Source organism: Rattus norvegicus, chromosome 3, assembly GCF_021556685.1.
Source record: "Rattus norvegicus strain SHRSP/BbbUtx chromosome 3, alternate assembly SHRSP_T2T, whole genome shotgun sequence".
NCBI classification, from domain to species: domain Eukaryota; kingdom Metazoa; phylum Chordata; class Mammalia; order Rodentia; family Muridae; genus Rattus; species Rattus norvegicus.
In genome coordinates, this window is record NC_141536.1 from 13,967,499 (window position 1) to 13,986,694 (window position 19,196).

Genomic DNA, 19,196 nt, shown 5'->3' on the forward strand with positions numbered 1-19,196 from the left:
GTGACTCAGTAGGTAAAGGGACTGGGCTGAGCCTCACACTGAGGGCTCCCCTGAACCTACATGGTAAGGAGAGAACCGAGTCCCGCCACACATGTGCTGTGGCACATGCTCTCCACACACCACAAACAGGGCATTAAGGAAGACGGAGGTTACACAGCTGGGAGGCCCCATGGATGGGCAGTGCTCAGCTCTGCATAGCAGAGGGTATCCAGAGGAGGGTCTGTCCTGATATTTTCTGTTAAGACTTCAGCAGGTTCCCAGGCACCTCATTCATGTATGCACCATGGTTGGTAAGGAGTAATAGGTTCTGTTGGGAGGGTATCTGCCAGTAATCCTTCATGGCGCCTGACCTCACTGGAGGTTGTCTTAACTCAGGACTCACACGTGCAACTTGCTAAATGCTCTGTCCCTACTCTGCCCAGCCCTGCGGGAGTGAGGCTCTGCCATTAGTTACCCATTTCTCAGAGGAGAGGAGTAAAGGATTTTGGCTCTTTACCTCCTCGGCAGACGTCGAGAGCTACACAATTACAGTAATGGCCAGAGTCCTGAGTTAGTGCAGCCTACAGAGCTGAGTGTGTGACCTACTAGTCCGTACAGCAGCAGCTCCTCAGCTCATGCAAGTACTAACACATCACCGCTAAGGCTGTGGAAGCTGGAGCCCTGAACCAGAACTCGAAGCCAGGCACCCAACTCCCAGGCCCAACTCTTTCACCATCTCCCTCCCTCAGAGTCTTATTCCTCAGATCCCATGAAAAATACAGGTGGGCCTCAGTTCTGCTCCATAGGAGACCTTCCTCCACATCCTCTGAGGCAGTGTTTTCAGCCTTCCTAATGCTGCAACCCTTAACACGGTGCCTTATGACCCCACACAGTTATTTCATTGCTACTTCAGAACTGTAATTTTGCCGCTGTTATGAATTGTAAATACCTGATCTGTGACTCCTAAGGGATGGTAGCCGCAGGTTAGGAAAGGCTGCTCCTGGACTTCCCTTGCTGGTTTTGGCTGTGAAACTCCTCAGGAGAGCCCTGCTGGCCTTCAGTAGTCTCACAGAGCATTGCCTCCTCCCATGCTTAACCAGCAGGGTGCAAGGCCCGCCTGTGTAAGGCACTGCCTCCACAATGCCCATGAGAAGACAGGGCTCATTAGAAATCCAGTCCTCCTTCCAAACGAGCGGTGTGCTTGTTCCCTCCACTGCAGTTAGTGTGTCCCTGATGTCTGCTGGCCAGTCACTGAAACAAGTCTGGAGGCTAGGATGTGGCCCAGCTCAGAGTGCCTGTCTGTCTGCACAGAGCCTTGGGCACTGTCTACAGCTGTAATCTCAGCTCTTGGGAGGTGGGGGAAGGGGGAGTGGGAGTTTGAGGCCATCATGTGAGCTCTTGCCTCTAAGGAGAGACAGAAGAAAAGAAAGATTCATAGAAGAGTGGGGATGAGGGTTGCAGGTCATTAAGTTGCCAGGGTCTCACACAGCCAGCAGCAAAGCCAGGTCAGCATAACCAACAAGCCATCCTCTTAGACACACACACACACACACACACACACACACACACACACACACACACACCCATAGCACTGTCTCAGAGTTCCTCGGCCTCCCACAAGAGTGGTGCCATGCAGGCCCTGTGAAGAGATCAGTTGACCCCTCTTTTCCCCGACAAGCATAAGCACAAGCAATGAAGAGAAAAAGGAAAATCCCCCAAGCATTTCTTTCACCCACGCCTTCATGTTCTATTTGACCATGTAGAAGGAAAATGTCTTCAAAAGGACAGGGTGAATTAAAAAAAAGAACAGGGACCTCACAAATTGGGATGAGGAGTTTGTTCTTGTTTTTAAAGATTGTCTTATATATTAACGAGCCCTGTATAGAAGAGGGCATCAGATCCCATTTCAGATGGTTGTGAGCCACCATGTGGTTGCTGGGAATTGAACTCAGGGCCTCTGGAAGAGCAGCCAGTGCTCCTAACTGCTGAGCCATCTCTCCAGCTCCCTGGTATTTTATCTTTTAAATTTCAATATTTAAAAACATTAGGTTACCGTTTAAATGATTTGTTGAATCATGTCTAATTCCAGCAGGGGGAGACAAACTCACGCTGATTTTTCTGAAAGGAAAAAAGACAAGAAATGATTACCCCATACATGAGAGTGAGAGAGAGAGAGAGAGAGAGAGAGAAAGAGAAGGGTTGGGGATTTAGCTCAGTGGTAGAGCGCTTGCCTAGGAAGCGCAAGGCCCTGGGTTCAGTCCCCAGCTCCGAAAAAAAGAACCAAAAAAAAAAAAAAAAAGAAAAAGAAAGAGAGAGAGAGACAGGCAGGCAGGCAGAGACAGACAGAGAGACAGACACACGGGGTGGGGACAGACAGGAATGATTGCACAGGGTGTGAGTATGTATGTGAGAGACAGTAGGGATCTGTAGTCACAGCAGGAAGGAGCTTTTGGGTAACTCTGCCTTGAGATCATGGGTCTCTAGATAAGGGTAGGAAAGCAAAGGAGATTTCTGAGGTGATGAGCCTGTGTGCTTTACTGTGTTGGTGCATTGCTTTAGAACAGAAAGGTTTGAGTGTTAGAGAATACCACTGAAGAGGAACTTTGCCAAAACCAGTTGGATTGTGCAGCATTGACCTCCTGGTTCTGGCAGCCATCCATAGTGTATCACCACAGTGCCGCACACCAGACTGGTTGCCTGCAGCTTCAGAACAGAAGAGACTTGAGGAGCCCAGCAGCCAGTGGCTGGGTGGCATGGGATGAATGCCCTCTGCACTGCTGGGCATTGACAGCCAGCTGTGGTAGCATTAGAGCAGCCTGTGTTGTTAAAGAGTAGACAGCATCTCCATAGTCTTCTAGAACCCGTGTTTGGTAATAACGAGCCATCACACTGGCTCTGACTTGCTTCTCATTGTGGCTGACCAAAGCCAGAAAGCATCAAGAAAAGGTTGGTCTGTCCTCTGGAGTGTCACTTCCCTTTCCACGGCAGGAACTGGAACAGCCACAGTGCCAACTGTGTAGACAGCTCTGCACTTAGCACAGGACAGTGTAGACACTTCCACACTTAGTCTGAGGTCTGGTGAAGCTGTCTACCCAGAGAGCTGATTTTCATGACACCTCTTCCATGCCACACAGGCAGACTCCCTGCAGACACTGCATGTGGCCTACTGTTCTCCTTACCTCCAGAGCCTTGTTCTTGCAACTAGGGATACCCTACCACTCACTGTTGCTGCTTCCTGTTTATGGTAGCTGATTCAAAGGAACAGTGGCTTAGGTTCAAGGAGGCTGAGTAGCATAGACCACAGCCCTTCAGACTCAGCCTGGAAAGGTGGAAACAGTGGTGGTCTGCCCATCTCTGGTCCTGTATTGTGTGACCTACACAGATGATTCTGAGTCATCAGAGAGCTGCTGGTAAAACTGATTTAGAATCTGGGTGATTGACCCCCTAGTCAGTGATGATTGCTTCATTAGGTGCTCATGACACTGCATACCTGAGTAGCTCAGGGTCTGTCTGCTATTTCTGCATTCTGGAAAGTGGCTCTCTCAAGCCAGCTCCATTTCAGATTCTTCACAGTGTTCCCTCTTTAATGTTAAGGGTGTTAGATCAGGAAGTAAACAGTACTTGTAGAAATAGTTCTGTAGTGTTTGCACATCTCTCCAAGACTCCACAGAAGATCCAGGCAGCAATATCAGGCCACTCTGGCCCCATTGACTCTCTGGGCCAGACGGAATACCCGACAGGAACACCTTAAGGGAGAAAAGATCCAACTTGGCTCATGGTGTCAAAGGATTTCAGTTCATCACTGCAGAAAGCCTGGCAGGGTAGTTTGGTCCATGGTGGCAGGAGTGTGTGGCAAAGCTGTTCCCATGATTGTAGCCCAGGAAGAGGAGAGCTGCTCTAGAACCAGAGCCTGGGTCTGAGCTGTAGAAGCCTGCCTATAATGAGAACTCCCAGGCAAGCCCCACCCCCTTGAAAGGTTCCACAGCCTCCCACAACTGCCCCACAGCCGGGGGCAGCTGTTCACAACATGAGCCCTTGGTGACATTTCATATATGATCCATAATGCCCCGGGTGAGAATTTGCCCCACAGGAGTCTTCATATCACCAGGACAAGACCCCATGGGCCTTTCAAGGCCAGCATAGCCAGTGTTCATCGGAAGCAGTGGCTGGGGCTGAGTGCAGGTCGCCACTGCTCTTTGCCTTAGCCGTTGAAGCTGTCTTCCCTCTTAGACACTTCCTTCTAAACAGATGTCATGCATCTGAGCTTCCCTTCTGCAGGAGGACACCATGGAGGTGGAGGAGTTCCTGAAGGAAGCCGCAGTGATGAAGGAGATCAAGCACCCTAACCTGGTGCAGCTGCTAGGTAACCAAGCGCAGACGCAGGAGACGGCCGCAAGCCGCTGCTGTGATGTCGGGCTGAATGGGCACCACTTCCTCATGAAAGACGACTGAATGTTTGGGGCAGGTGGGGAGGTCAGAAGAAGCTTTTTCTGGTCAGTTCTCTCCTTCCACCTTCACGTGGCTTCTGGGGTCTGAGCCCTCCTACCAGGCCAGGAGCCCTTTCTTCAGTGCCAGACTTTCCTAGGGCTCCTTCCCCTGGCTCAGAGCCACATGCTGAAGCCTGTGTCTGTTGTCAGGGGTGTGTACCCGGGAACCTCCGTTCTACATCATCACCGAGTTCATGACCTATGGGAACCTGCTGGACTACCTGAGGGAATGTAACCGGCAGGAGGTGAGCGCTGTGGTGCTGCTCTACATGGCCACACAGATCTCATCAGCCATGGAGTACCTGGAGAAGAAGAACTTCATCCACAGGTAGGGCTAGGCAAAGCAGCCTCAGCCAGCCTCACCCCTGCCTCAGAGCACCCAGCTGCGGGTCTTAGGGCTCAGCTTCCAGCCCTGGTCCTAGCAGCTCACTGGCCCTCGGAACGAAGGCGACACCAATTCTGGTGTAAGCAGTGCTTGCAGCTGGCGGGACTAAGTGCTTCAGGCCCAGGCCGGGCCAGTGGAGCAGCTAATCCCCAGGGAAGAGTGTTTCATTTCTGAGCCATTGTGGATTTAGTGGAATATGAAATGAAATTCGTAGAAGACCTTCTTCCTGGTAATTTTGGCTCCCTCTGAAACCAGGCATTCCTGAGGCCAGCGCTCGGTCACTCATGACCTCTCTCTGCCTCGGCTTAGCTTCATTGTGTGGCTTTTCCTCCTCCCGTTGTGTTTCCTTGTCCACCAGCTGTCACTGGGCTTTGGGATGGCTCCATGGCTGGAGAATTATATACATGCAAGCCCGTTGCTGTTTTTAAAACCCAGAGTGTTTTGACCTTCAAGTGTACCACAATTATCTGGGTTTGCATGCTTTGCTGGTGGAAGTGGCTTCCTAGCAGAGTGACAACCTGTGCAGGAGGGAGCCTGAGGGAGCCTGATGGGCTTGGCCCAACTCCGTCATGCAAGATGTTCTCCACGCCACTGTGGTGACCTTTCCTACCCAATTAACTCAAGTGTGAAACCTCGACATGAGATTTCATGGCCAGGAATAAGTAGCATGTGTGAAATGCTGGCAGCCCCTCGGAAGACAGATCTTTTTCTGCTCCACGAGAGCCCAATCCAAATGCTCCTGTCGCTCAGCAAAGTGTAGCCTCTGATGCTGCAAATTGAGATTTCCTGACTTCTGGCTCGCCTTGCATGGCCAGCCCCGTTCCCCTTCCATTCACACACTAAAATGCCTTCCCAAAATCCTATTAGGCACAACGCTGTGTGTTTCATTTCTCTCCCGCTGCTGGTGATCAATCTGTAGCATGCAGTCATTGCCCGAGCTCCCTCATCCTCTCATTCCTCCGTTCCCAGTTGCCTCAGGATTTCATGGTTAACATCCATGAACCAGAGATTAGACCCTTCCTCTCTTGGAGATTCAGGAGGTGATTATACAGGAGAGTTTCTCAAACACACTGGAGTCTGCATCAGGAAGCAAGAGGAAAGTAGGGATACCACAGCTGCCCAAGGCACGCTTGGTTACCATCTTCGTGTCATGGATGAGGTAGCCAAGTTCCAAGGTAATTAACAGGCTCCAGGTCGTGGGGCAGAACTGCCCCATTTCCACTGTGTCTGCCCTGCCCGTGCTACACAGCCTGACTAGTATTTGCTGAGGAATGGTCGCTCCACGGCAGGGCATTCGGAAGCTTCTGGGGGCCACACTGAATCTTCCTTGTCAGCATCATGCCTGTCAGTAGTAGGGAGCGACACAGGAAGGGTGTCAGCCAGGAGCACCCGCAGATGACCCTTTTCTTTTCTCAGAGACCTTGCTGCCCGGAACTGCCTGGTAGGGGAAAACCACTTGGTGAAGGTGGCTGATTTTGGCCTAAGCAGGTTGATGACAGGGGACACCTACACAGCCCATGCTGGAGCCAAGTTCCCCATCAAGTGGACTGCACCCGAGAGCCTGGCCTATAACAAGTTCTCCATCAAGTCGGACGTCTGGGGTAAGGGCCAGATCCTGGCCAGTCCTGGCCAGGGGACTCCCCTTCTACTTCCTTCACTCTTTACTGCCACACCTCCATCTCTCCTCCATCACCACAGTCTTTCTGGTTTGTTTCTGGCTTATTTTAAACTCCTGTTTGTTCTTTTCTTTAACAAATAAAGCAAAAGCCACTTCTAGAATGATCCAGAATAGCACCACCTTCAGGTCTTCATTCCATATTGCTGCTTGGATTTGATGATGCCAGAGCCCACCCTGGGGCGGCATCCAGAATCATATTCTCTGCAGAAAGCTGGTCACTTTGGCTTGGGCTGTAAACAGGGCACTTCATGTGGAAGTGTCACCTGTTGTTTATTTTCATTTTTAAAGAGCTTCTTTTTGGGGGTTGGGGATTTAGCTCAGTGGTAGAGCCCTTGCCTAGCAAGCGCAGGGCCCTGGGTTCAGTCCTCAGCTCCAAAAAAAAAAAAGAACTTTTTTTTTCTGAGATAGGATCTCTCTATACAACTGCAACTGTCCTGGAACTCAATCTGTAGGCAGAAATCCACCTGCCTCCGCCTCTGCCTCTGCCTCCCAAGTGCTAGGATTAAAGGTGTGCTCCACCACTGCCCAGCTTTAAGAACTTTTCATGCCAAGAGTAATCAAAGAAGGTGGAGTTGAGTAGTGAGCCCTGTGCCCCGCCTACTCCCTTTCCTCTTGTTATTTTAAAGCAAACTCCAGACATGATTTTGCACACACACATTTCAGTATTTGCCTCACTTGGGAACCAGACATGCCTCTCTCAATGCATTGATGTGTCCTGTGTGTCTTTATCCTGGGTCTGCCATCACTGATTGTATTTCCCTGCTGGTCATTTATTGATAAACTCTGTCCCTTTTCTTTAGACTGTCTAGATTCTAGACTGTGTTCACTGTGTCTCTGTGCTGTGATCTGGGTCAGGTCTGGTTAGCTGCTGACATTTGAGTTGACTTTTCTTTCATTCAGTACGTTAGCAGAGGCTGATGGGTTGTTTGTTTGTTTGTTTGTTTGGGGTTTTTTTTTTTGTTTTGTTTTCTTTTGTTTCGGAGCTGGGGACCGAACCCAGGGCCTTGCGCTTGCTAGGCAAGCGCTCTACCACTGAGCTAAATCCCCAACCCCTGAGGCTGATGGTTTTAGGTTGGTTGATCTATGCTTGAGTTTTCTCCCTCTGGTACAGTGATTCTCAACCTGTGGGTCATGACCCTTTTGACAACCTATTTCCAAAAATATTTGCATTATAATCTATAACAATAACAAAATTGTAATTATGAAGTAGCAATGAAAATAATTCGATGCTTGGGGTCACCACACCATGAGGAACCGTATTAAGGGTCCCAGCATCAGGAAGGCTGAGACACCGCTGCACTGGAGGGATACGGTGTAGCAGCAATTGATGGTCAGTGGTATTCTCAACAGGCTGTAGCCATGGAGTATAAAAGGAAAAGCCTCTGTGTCCTTGGTTGTCCAGTGGTAGACTTCGTATAGGAGTGGTGGGTTCAGAAACTGCCTTTCATGTCTCCCACTTTTCCAAGTGCCCTGTGCTGGTGGCAGTTGATTTGCTAGTGTTTTGTGGTGTCACTCTGAGTTCTTTGTTGACACATTCCTGTGTTCCAGTATACTGTGCTTCTTCTCCTCATCTCTGGCCGTCTCCTTCCTTGTCCTTTGACAGTACCCTGTAGTCTTCCACAATATCTGTGCTCCAGGGAACAAGATAGTCCGGGCTTCTTCCCTGTCTTAGGTCTCAATCACCTGTTTTTCTAAGGAATCCTGGTTCTTAGTGGGAAGAAGGATGCCACGACTTTGACAGTTCACAAGATTTTTACAAACTGTTGCAGCTGGAAGGGACCTTGGAAGTAATCTCACCTTCAAACAACCCACGGCCCGACAGGCATGTGGCTACAGTCACAGAGCTATGCTCAGAACATGGCAGCTGACTTAGAGCCCTATGCTGCCTACCCGAGGGGGACCCTGTGCCCCAGGAGGCTCACCTTCCCCTCTCTCCCTTGCATGCTTTAGAGTAGCTTGAGTAAACAGCTTTGCTCTGTCCTACCTCTCCTAGGCTATTACCATGGAGAGCCTGGTAACTGTCAATGCTGGGACTGCTCTGCAGGTCTCTCTGCTGCACAGCGTGGAAAATGCCTGTATGTCCTGTGTGTGTTGGGGGCGGGGTGTGTGTTTGGGTGTTTTGGTATGTATGTGTGTGATATGTCTGTTTGGTTGTGTGCATGCTATGGCACACATGTGACTGTCAGAGCACAACTCTGTGGACAACTTCTCTCCTTCCACCTTTATGCCGGGTTTCAGGATTGAAAGGTCATTAGCTTTGTGCAGATGCTACCTCACTGGCCAATGCTCACACACCCTGATAGTCTTCCTCTCCCTCTTTCTTTCAGCATTTGGAGTATTGCTCTGGGAAATTGCTACCTATGGCATGTCACCTTACCCGGGAATTGACCTGTCTCAGGTTTATGAGCTGCTGGAAAAAGACTACCGCATGGAGCGCCCGGAAGGCTGCCCAGAGAAAGTCTACGAACTCATGCGAGCATGTGAGCCTCCCCAACCCATTCAGCACTACTCTGAGGAAATTGCACAAAGCCATTCCAGTGGGCCCTGGCACTCTGTCCCTGTGTTCCCAAGCCATCCATGCAGTGTGACTTTGAGTCTTCCGTGCGCTTATTCCCAGATGTAGTACCTCTGGGTTGGTTTTGTCTCCCTCTGGGACAGCTAGTTTTGGTTTTTGTTTGGTTTTTGTTTTGGATCAGGGTCTTGAACTATGTAGCCCTGACTACACAGTGACTCTCCTGCTTGAACCACACAAGCTCGAGGACTACAGGTATGAGTCACCATGCCCAGGTCGCTTTAAGTTCTTTAAGCATAGAGAGGGTTAGATGTCAACCTGGGTATTATTAGTACAGATCCCTAGGTCCTGCTTCCAAATACCTGGCTACAAATCGCTCCAGATGATAGAACTCTGGTGTTTGTATTGTGCGAGTGTATGAGCGCATCTGTGTGGTGTGCATGTGTGCACATGGCTGTATCATGTGTTCATGTGATCATTCCCTCACCTTTTTTTCCTAGCATATAGTGCTGCTGTCTGTATACTTAGATCTTCCTCACCATGTTCCCTACCTTCATTAATGCTGCTGTCTAGCATTTCAGTTAACAGTTTGAAGCATCCACTCATATTTTACACACTTGTTTGCTTTAATTATATTTTTATTATTTATTTTGTTTGTTTGTTTATGGGGCATGCATTCTACAGTGTACAGTTTTGAAGAGCTGATTCTCTTTTTCTACTGTGTGGATCCCAGTGGTCAAACTTAGCATCAGTCTTGGCAGAGTGTGCCATTTTGTGGCCCTGTGTTTGCTGCTGCGTATAAGGCAGACACACACGATTAGCCTCGTCTCTGCATGTAGCACGATATTCCTAAAAGCTGGGCCGTAGGTCCAAAGAATCTGTGCTGTGATAACAAACCAGCGATGTTGCAGACGGTTGTGAGTCCCATGGGTACTGGGAACTGAACCTGGGTCCTGTGCAAGAGCAGCAAGGCTCTGAGCTGCTGAGCCACCTCTCCAAGCCCTAGTCCTTTTAGTCTCGTTGTCATGCTATTGGTGATACAGGCTGTGGTCTCAGTGCAAGGTAAGCTGAGGCAGGAGTATTGCTTGTCAAACAGCCCAGACAGTAATGAGGTCTAATCTCAAAGAAGCAAGAGAGATGCTCGTCTGTGCTAATGGGGACGGTAGACACTGATAGCATCAGTAAGGATGGTGACCGAGGCAGGCTGTTGCCTTGTTAACTCCCTGTCTATCACTGGGGTTTGGAGAAATGTTTATAGATGTGGTTTTTATTATCGGTGTCTCTGGGATTTTGCAAACAGTATTACTGCCTGTATATGATGTCTTCTTAATTCTTAGTGTCTGTCAGAGGACACAGGAGTTTTTGCCATTAGCCTGTCCCAGCCTCAGCCATCAGCAGGCTTGGAATGCCTCTTTCATGTCCAGACTGCTCCTTGGGTGTGGCTAGTTCTGGTTTGTTAGCGATGCTCTCCGGCTGCTCTGACGTGGCCTTCTCTGTCCAGGTTGGCAGTGGAACCCCTCTGATCGGCCCTCCTTTGCTGAAATCCATCAAGCCTTTGAAACCATGTTCCAGGAGTCCAGCATCTCAGACGGTAACATGCCTCCCAGGGGCCTGCAGTGGGTTGAGGGTTGGGTTGAGGCTGGACAAGCCTTCACTTCAGACCTGGTACCAGACAGCACTCTTCAGAGGCTTTGGTGGTGGCTCTGTGTCTGTCAGGTGCAGGCATGCAGAGTTCTAGAACATGCCAAGAGCTGTTTCTTCTGCTTTGTGTTCCTTTTCTCTAACTGCATAAATCTTAAGAAAAAGAGAATCCCAGGAACTGGAGAGCTAGCATGGTGGCTAAGAGGACTTGGGGTCAGTTCTCAGCACCCAGATGATGGTAACCCACGACACTAGTCACAGAGGATCCATTACCAGCTTCTGGCCTCTGCACCCATGTGGTACACAGACATACCTGCAGGCAAAATGCCATACACATACAAAAAGTAACTTTAAAATAAATTAGAAAAAGAGCAAAGAAAAAAGAATCCCTTGCAATCTGGCATCTTTGCTGATGACTACTGGGTTATGTTTATGTGGTCCTTAGAGGTGGAGAAGGAGCTGGGGAAACGAGGCATGAGAGGAGCCGCCGGGAGCACCCTGCAGGCCCCAGAGCTGCCCACCAAGACCAGAACCTGCAGGAAAACCGCTGAGCAGAAAGATGCACCTGACGCCCTGGAACTGCTCCACACGAAGGGCCTGGGCGAAAGCGGTACGTCCGCCCTTCCCATCCCTCACCCCTCAAACCAGGCAGGCAAGCAGAAGCCGTCAGTGGGCCTGGCACAGAGGGCATCAGTCCCTCCTCAGTGGTCCAGCCCAGGGAAGAAGATTCGCCTCTTGCCCAGGGGAGCCTTTCAGCAGTTGCTTAGACAAGCTGAAAACTGGGACTCCTGCCAAGAAAGCACATCCACCTTTGCTGTGCTCTTCACAGCCCTGTGGGCATCTTCCAGGGCAGTCACAGCACTAAACAACATGGAGCCCACGGAGCAGTCCGGGCTCAGTCAGCACTGAGTTCCGTGTGGTCTCTAGAAAGGCTGTCTCCGTGAACTGTCTGCAGGCTCAGTTAGGGCACTGGAGCTGGGGAGATCTACAGGGATAGTATGACAAGTGTCTGCAGCTTCCTGCATGCCGGCTGTGCCCTGAGTAAGTGCCAGGACAACAGCATCCGCCTCTCCTGCAGACCCACTAAAGTCAGTTGACCTGGGGGCTGCTCGCCCGTCCCTGAACTCAAAGGGCCCCGAGGGCTCCCATCATGGGCTGATGGGCCGTCGGCCTGGTTGTGTGGGACCAGGCAGGATAAAGTTTGATTCTGCTAGGAATTCATGGGAGGCATTGCTCAGCAGACTCCACAGTTCTGTTGTTTAAACAGTTGTAATTCTAAACCTATACTCCTGCTGATGGTCAAACCTACAGAGCATAAAAGGGCTCTAGGGACTGTCTCAGTCAGGGTCACGATTGCTGCCGGGAAGCGCTATGACTGCAGGATGCAGGAGGAAAGCGGTGGTTCCTTAGCATATGCTTCCACACTACAAGTCATCATCCACTCCAGTAGGACAGGAACTCAGTCAGGGCAGGAACTGGAGCAGGAGCTGATGCAGAGGCCATGGAGGGTGCTGCTTATTGCCTTGCTCCCTGTGGCTTCCTCAGCCTGCTTTCTTATAGAGCCTGTGATCACCATCCTGGGGATGGCCCCACTCACAATGGGCTGGGCCCACCCCATCAGTCACTAATTAAAAAAATGTTCCAGGGTTGGGGATTTAGCTCAGCGGTAGAGCGCTTGCCTAGCGAGCGCAAGGCCCTGGGTTCGGTCCCCAGCTCCGAAAAAAAAAAAAAATGTTCCACAGGCTTGTCCATAGCCCAGTCTTATGGAAGGGTGTTCTCATTTGAGGCTCTCTGCTCAGGTGACTGTCACTGTGTCATAAAGCTATCCAGACACAGGTGCTAAAGGAGTGTGTTTGGAAGTTTGCATGCGAGACGAGGGCGTGGCTCAGTGGGAAGTGCTGAGTAGTAGTCAGAGTCACATGTGGAAACACGTCCGAAACTCCCGGTACTCCTCAGAGACAGGAGGGGGCAGCAGGAGACTCCTCAGAAATGTAAGGGCCACTTAGTGTTATACACACAGCAGTAAACGACAGACACACTACCTCAAACAACCTCGGGAGGGAGAACTGATGCCTGCGCTTATCCTCTGACCTCTACAGATATGCTGTGGCATGTGCACACACATGTGTGTCTTAAGAAAGTTTATATAAACAAGAAAGTCCAAATTGTAGAGCCACTGGATCATCTCCCTCCCCTGTGTCGCCTGTGTCAGCTGCAGCACACAAGCTGTGCTGTCTTCCCCATCGGCTGCCATGCTGTCAGGTCATTGGCAGTGGGAAAGAGAAGCTGCTGCAGGAGCATCGACTAGAAAAGGCCAGTGTGGGCTGGAGAGATGGCTCAGCGGTTAAGAGCACTGACTGCTCTTCCAGAGGTCCTGAGTTCAATTCCCAGCAACCACATGGTGGCTCACAACCATCTGTAATGAGATGCTCTCTTCTGAAGTGTCAGAAGAGAACGACAGTGTACTAACATATAAATAAAATAAATAAATTTAAAAAAAAAGAAAAGAAAAAGCCAGTGATGAGAGAGCAGTGATGAGAGAGAGAGAGAGAGAGAGAGAGAGAGAGAGAGAGAGAGAGGGAGATTGTTCCATCAGTGTCATTACTGAAGTTTTGGGTAGGTCATCTGCTGAGCCAGGAGTGCCCCAAACATTGTGCTCTGGGTGTGGCTCTGTGACCCAGTAGAGACCCAGGTCCTCTGCTTGCCTCGTTCTGATGCTCATGTCTACCAGTCTTAGGACAGCTGCACAGTCTACCTCCATCCTGGAGGCTGACAGAAGGAAGCCTTGTACAGTTGGCTGCAGTGCCTGACAGCACAAAGGCTTCTTTTTTGTTTTGTTTTTCAAGACAGGGTTTCTCTGTGTAGCCCTAGCTGACCTGGAACTCTGTAGACTGGGCTGGCCCCAAACTCAGAGATCTGGCTGCCTCTGCCTCCTGAGTGTAGGGTGCAGGCACCTCTGCCCAGCCATGTCCCTCGTGTTTTAAAAATACCCATGTGAACTTTCGTAAAGGTCATCTTGCCCTGTTGTCACAGCAGCTGATTGTCATGCCCCCGTGGGACAGCTGATGTCTTCCCCTCAGCAGGTCTGACTTGGCATTGTCATTCTGCTGACAGTGGAGGGCTCCACAGCTTTAACAGGCTTCAGGATGAGGAAGGCAGGGTCATTCCAGCCCTTGACCCTCTGGGTTCAGGGAGAGAGACTTTTACTTCTACTGACGGTGACAGGGGTCATCATGATATCGATGACAAGGCCGAGCCGTGAGGAGTGCCACAGCTGTGTCTTCCGCCCTCCAGTGGTGCTGAGCTCCGAGCTGCTCGTGCCATGAAGGCCGAGGGTGCAGACGCGCCATGCGGAGCCTCCCCACAGTGGGTCGCTAGCCCTGAGGCAGCGTTTGCTGGGCACTGTTGCTCACTCTCTCCTCTGTTTCAGACGCACTGGACAGTGAACCTGCTGTATCACCACTGCTTCCTCGGAAAGAGCGTGGGCCCCCGGACGGCAGCCTAAATGAAGATGAGCGTCTCCTCCCCAAAGACAAAAAGACCAACCTGTTCAGCGCCTTGATCAAGAAGAAGAAGAAAATGGCGCCGACGCCCCCTAAGCGCAGCAGTTCCTTCCGAGAGATGGATGGCCAGTCAGAACGCAGAGGGGCTAGTGAGGATGACGGCCGGGAAATCAGCAATGGGCCACCAGCTCTCACCTCAGATGCAGTAGAGCCTACCAAGTCCCCAAAGGCCAGCAATGGGGCTGGCGTCCCCAATGGAGCCTTCCGGGAGCCAGGCAACTCGGGCTTCCGCTCTCCCCATGTGTGGAAGAAGAGCAGCACACTGACCAGCAGCCGCCTCGCTGCTGCTGAAGAGGAGAGTGGCCTCAGTTCCAGTAAGCGCTTCCTGCGCTCCTGCTCGGCCTCCTGCATGCCCCATGGGGTTAGGGACACTGAGTGGCGGTCAGTCACGCTGCCTCGGGACCTGCCGTCTGCTGGTAAGCAGTTTGACTCTTCCACCTTTGGAGGGCACAAAAGTGAAAAGCCAGCTCTGCCTCGGAAACGCACCAGTGAGAGCAGGTCTGAGCAGGTGGCCAAAAGCACAGCGACACCCCCTCCTCGGCTGGTGAAGAAGACTGAGGAGGCCGCCGAAGATGTCTTCAAAGACACGGAATCCAGCCCTGGCTCCAGCCCTCCCAGCTTGACCCCCAAACTCCTCCGTAGGCAGGTCCCTGCCTCCCCCTCCTCTGGCCCCTCTCACAAGGACGAGGCCACCAAGGGCAATGCCTCGGGCATGGGGACTCCTGCCACTGCAGAGCCAGCAGCCCCCAGCAACAAAGCGGGCCTCAGCAAGGCCTCCTCCGAGGAGCCCCGTGCAAGGAGACACAAGCACAGCTCGGAGTCCCCAGGGAGAGACAAGGGGCGGCTGTCCAAGCTCAAGCCGGCCCCGCCACCTCCGCCCTCCTCCACAGGGAAAGCAGGGAAGCCTGCACAGAGCCCCAGCCAAGATGTGGCTGGGGAGGCAGGTGGGGCCACCAAGACAAAATGCACAAGTCTGTCTGTGGATGCTGTGAACAGTGACCCCACCAAGGCTGGCCAGCCTGGAGAAGGACTGAGAAAATCTGTGCCCCCATCTGTGCCAAAGCCTCAGTCAGCTACTAAGCCACCGGGGACCCCCACCAGCCCGGTCTCCACCCCCTCCACAGCGCCAGCACCTTCACCCCTGGCTGGGGACCAGCAGCCATCTTCTGCTGCCTTCATCCCCCTCATATCAACCCGTGTGTCTCTTCGAAAGACCCGACAGCCGCCAGAGCGCATCGCCAGTGGCACCATCACCAAGGGTGTGGTTCTGGACAGTACTGAGGCCCTGTGCCTTGCCATCTCCCGGAACTCGGAGCAGATGGCCAGCCACAGTGCTGTGCTGGAGGCGGGCAAGAACCTGTACACATTCTGTGTGAGCTACGTGGACTCTATCCAGCAGATGAGGAACAAGTTTGCCTTCCGCGAGGCTATCAACAAGCTGGAGAGCAACCTCCGAGAGCTGCAGATCTGCCCTGCGACAGCCTCCAGTGGGCCAGCGGCCACACAAGACTTCAGCAAGCTGCTTAGCTCTGTGAAGGAGATCAGCGACATTGTCCGGAGGTAGCAGCAACCTGTGTGTGTCAGCGAGAGATACTGCAGCCCTCGGGGCTTTTGTGCTTATAAAGATGGGGACAGAGGACTGGGGAGTTGGTACCTCTCCCCAGGAGCTTTACAGAGCACCACACAGAGCCAGGGTGTGATGGAGTCAGCTCTTCCACCTACGCTGTGCACCTTTCCTGCCCAACCCAGGCACCTCAAGCCACTTCTCCTCACTGCCCCACTGTCCCACTGTGGACCGGCCTCCTGCTCTGAAGACTGCACCTGGCCCGCCAGGCCGCCAGGCTCCTCACTCCCCGGTGCCTCAGACCCAGCTCCCAGGTCAGCCTTGCAGGAAAACCACCTCTTCTGCTGGACTTCTTGTCACCAAGGCATGGGAGCCCTGTGCTTGCTGTCCCTAACCTTCTATGCTCACAAACTGTCCCAGAGAGCCTGTGCTCACTGTGTTTTCATGTGAAGGAAAATTGCTTTAAGGGTCTTGAGGTGCTAAAGCTAGGTGCCCGGGTGGGTGGGACTGGACACAGGCGCTGGGCAGTGCTCTGTCACCCGCTGTCAATGTCCTCAGCAGTGCGCCCTGCAGATCCTGGACAGCAAGCTTGAATTTCATGGGTGGCAGTCACTGGTTGACCAGGCACATAGCCAGGCCAAGCCTAGGGCTCCAGGGACTCCCCAAAATCTGAATTTCTGAGTACTCTTCATTTCCCTCTCCTGTTCTAAGGTCAGACCCATCCTCTCTGGTCCTTGCCTTGATGACAAGGATCCAGCCTTCTGGGGTTTTGAGCATTTCAAAGGTCTGCATAGGAAGGAACAGCCACTAGGTACAAACCACCGGGCTCTCCTGAGCCCTGACTGCTTAGAACTGCTACCCAACAACTGAGCAGGGCTTAGCCCAGAGCTCCTGGGAGCACACAGCACAGCTGGGGCTGGGTGTACTTTGTAGACTTAGCCAGGGCTGGTCTTCCTTCCCAGGCAGCCAGGACCAGAGCTGAGCACAGGCAGGGACAGGTGTGGGCAACTCCTTGACTGACCCAGAGCAGCCAGCGAAGAACGGGGCACCTACCTAGGCCTTGTACAGGGCTGGAAGACACCTCCACACTCCTGCAGCGCTGTGCTGCCCCAAGCCCACACTGCTCACCTAGACTCGGGGTTGATAGATGATTTCCTCTGGACTGTTCTCCCATGGTCCACACTGCCAGACACTACCATGCGCTGACACCATGCTCACAAGGTACTGCTCTGTAGCTGATGTCGGTGCCACTATATTTTGTATTACACTTTGGTATTACACTCTTTTTTAAATAGCCGTGTGCTCTTATAAGTGATATGTAAATAGTTCACCACTGTGCCCCTCTGGCACTCCAGCAGCATTCCCCTTTTCTCTCAGTCCAGTACATTTTGTTTCTGTATATGACTGTTTTTTGAATCCAAATCTCTCTGTAGTATTTTTTAAATAAATGTTTACAGAACTATTGGCAGACTGCTTGGTCTGTGATTCATCCTTGCCACCCCTCATGTCCCAAAGGATCACAGCCCGTTTGTCCTGAGCACATAGTTGCCAGCTGCCCAGCTCTTGTCGGCCTCACAGCAGATGGTCGTGTCCTGTGTCAGGCCTGGAGGAGGAGCGGCTAAACACCTGAGATTCTTGCTGGCAGAGTGGATCCCTCCCCGGCAAGATCGCTTCTGCATCTGAGCCTACTTCCTGCCCTAGCCTTCGGCCGGCCACCCGGCACACTCACACACGTGCCTTTGGGTGCCAGATGTGAAGTCTGAGTGGGCAGAGAACGAGCCCCTCCTCCAGCAGGCTCTGGGAGGGGTGTGATTCAGTCACTGGAGCCCATGCCAGGGCCACAGGCTGTGGTACCCTGCCACTCTGACAGCTCCACACAGCCGGCTCTGCCTCCCCTGGCTGTTGTCACAAATGTTAAAGTGGTTCAGAGACACCCATCAAATCTAGACACTGGCCCTCCTGCAGGTTTTCTGTAGCCAATAGGGTCGTCCTTGAGTGGCTGCTTTGTGTAACAGGAGCAGCAGGAGGTCCCAGAGGCAGCCACCGCAGCTACCACACACAGGGTAGCTGTGTAGCCCATGTGTGACACGGACTCAAGGGTGCTCCCCGTGACCTCACGCAAATACTGTTTGCCTATATTCTCTGTTTCTTGTAAGGCCACAGGCGTGAGACCTGTCACCTTGTCCCAAGCATAAAATACTTCCTGTCTCCCAAAGAAGGTCCTGATGTTGTCATCGGAAACTTAGTTTGTTACTTCTAAGACATGGCAGTGCCCACAAAGGCAGGTGGCCTGGCCTACAGAGCAAGTGCCAGGGCCGTCGGGGCTACACAGAGAAACCCTGGCTTGAAAACAACGATAGAAAGACTGACCTCCTTCGAGCATGGCCGCTCCCTAGAATCCAATAGCTGTGGGTTTGCCCAGAGAGACACACCCTGATACGCCCATTCTGAGGGGCCAGTGAGATGGCTCAGCACCCAAAGCACCTAGTGCAAGACTGATGATCGAGTTCAATCTCCGGGGCCCACGTGGTGAAAGAGAGAACCAACCACTGCAAGTTGTCCTCCGACCTCCCACGTGTACACCGTGGTGCGTGTGCGTGCACACCTGACTACGTACACAGAGGAAGTCGGAAATGACAGCCGTGACGGTCCCGTGTCGCCGTGTGGAATGCTCATAACTGCCCTGAGGTCTGGTGCTGTCCAAGCTCAAAGAGGCGAAGCCACTTAGCCAGGGCATTGGTAGACAATGCGGATAGCTACGTCCTGCCCAGTGGAAGCGCCTTCCAGGCTGGGCTCTACAATGGTAAACTGGCTGGCCTGACCACACAGTGTCTCTCTGACCGCCGTTACCCTCCACCACCCACCACCACCCCACCCCACCCCCACACAGCACGAGGGGACAGATTCTCATTGAACCTGAAACCCACCCATTGGCTAGGCTAACTGGCCAGCGAGCCCCAGGAATCTACCTGTCTCCACTTCCACCACTGCCATCTACCCCACACACCCTCAGCCGGAGCCGGGATGACAGACTGGTGTCCGGCTTCTCTGTAGGTGCTGTGGGTCTGCATTTAGCTCCTCCTGGCTTACCTGGCAGGCTCTTTACAAAGCTATGGTCCTCAGCCCCCAGGAAGTCATTTCTAAGTCTGGTCTTGCACAGATAACACTAAAGTGGCCGGGGACACAAACACCCCACCCCCACCTCATCTGCCTTCACCCCTGATAACCACTTAGCCTCTTGCCTGGGACTCTGCTCCAGCTAATGTCAGTTCTGCAGTCAAGACACCTGTGGGACTCCGCTCCCCAGGGGCTTCGGGAGTTAGGCCCCATGAGACCAGATCGCATCAGGGTTGGGGGCTGTGAATCTGGTGTCTCTGGTACCGGAGC

General features: G+C 52.3%; 1 protein-coding gene across 2 annotated transcripts in view; it reads left to right on the forward strand.

The window, feature by feature from the left end:
* Nucleotides 1–17,277, forward strand: part of Abl1 (ABL proto-oncogene 1, non-receptor tyrosine kinase) — a 103,386-nt gene extending 86,109 nt beyond the window's left edge. Inside the window, 7 exon segments of one of the 2 annotated variants that reach the window (NM_001100850.1) lie at nucleotides 4,258–4,342; nucleotides 4,617–4,794; nucleotides 6,268–6,452; nucleotides 8,857–9,009; nucleotides 10,543–10,632; nucleotides 11,128–11,292; nucleotides 14,113–17,277. In NM_001100850.1, coding sequence (NP_001094320.1) covers nucleotides 4,258–4,342; nucleotides 4,617–4,794; nucleotides 6,268–6,452; nucleotides 8,857–9,009; nucleotides 10,543–10,632; nucleotides 11,128–11,292; nucleotides 14,113–15,809 — 2,553 coding nt within the window. In that variant the 3' untranslated portion in view covers nucleotides 15,810–17,277. 2 annotated transcript variants of the gene reach the window in all.
* Nucleotides 17,278–19,196: the final 1,919 nt, after the last annotated feature.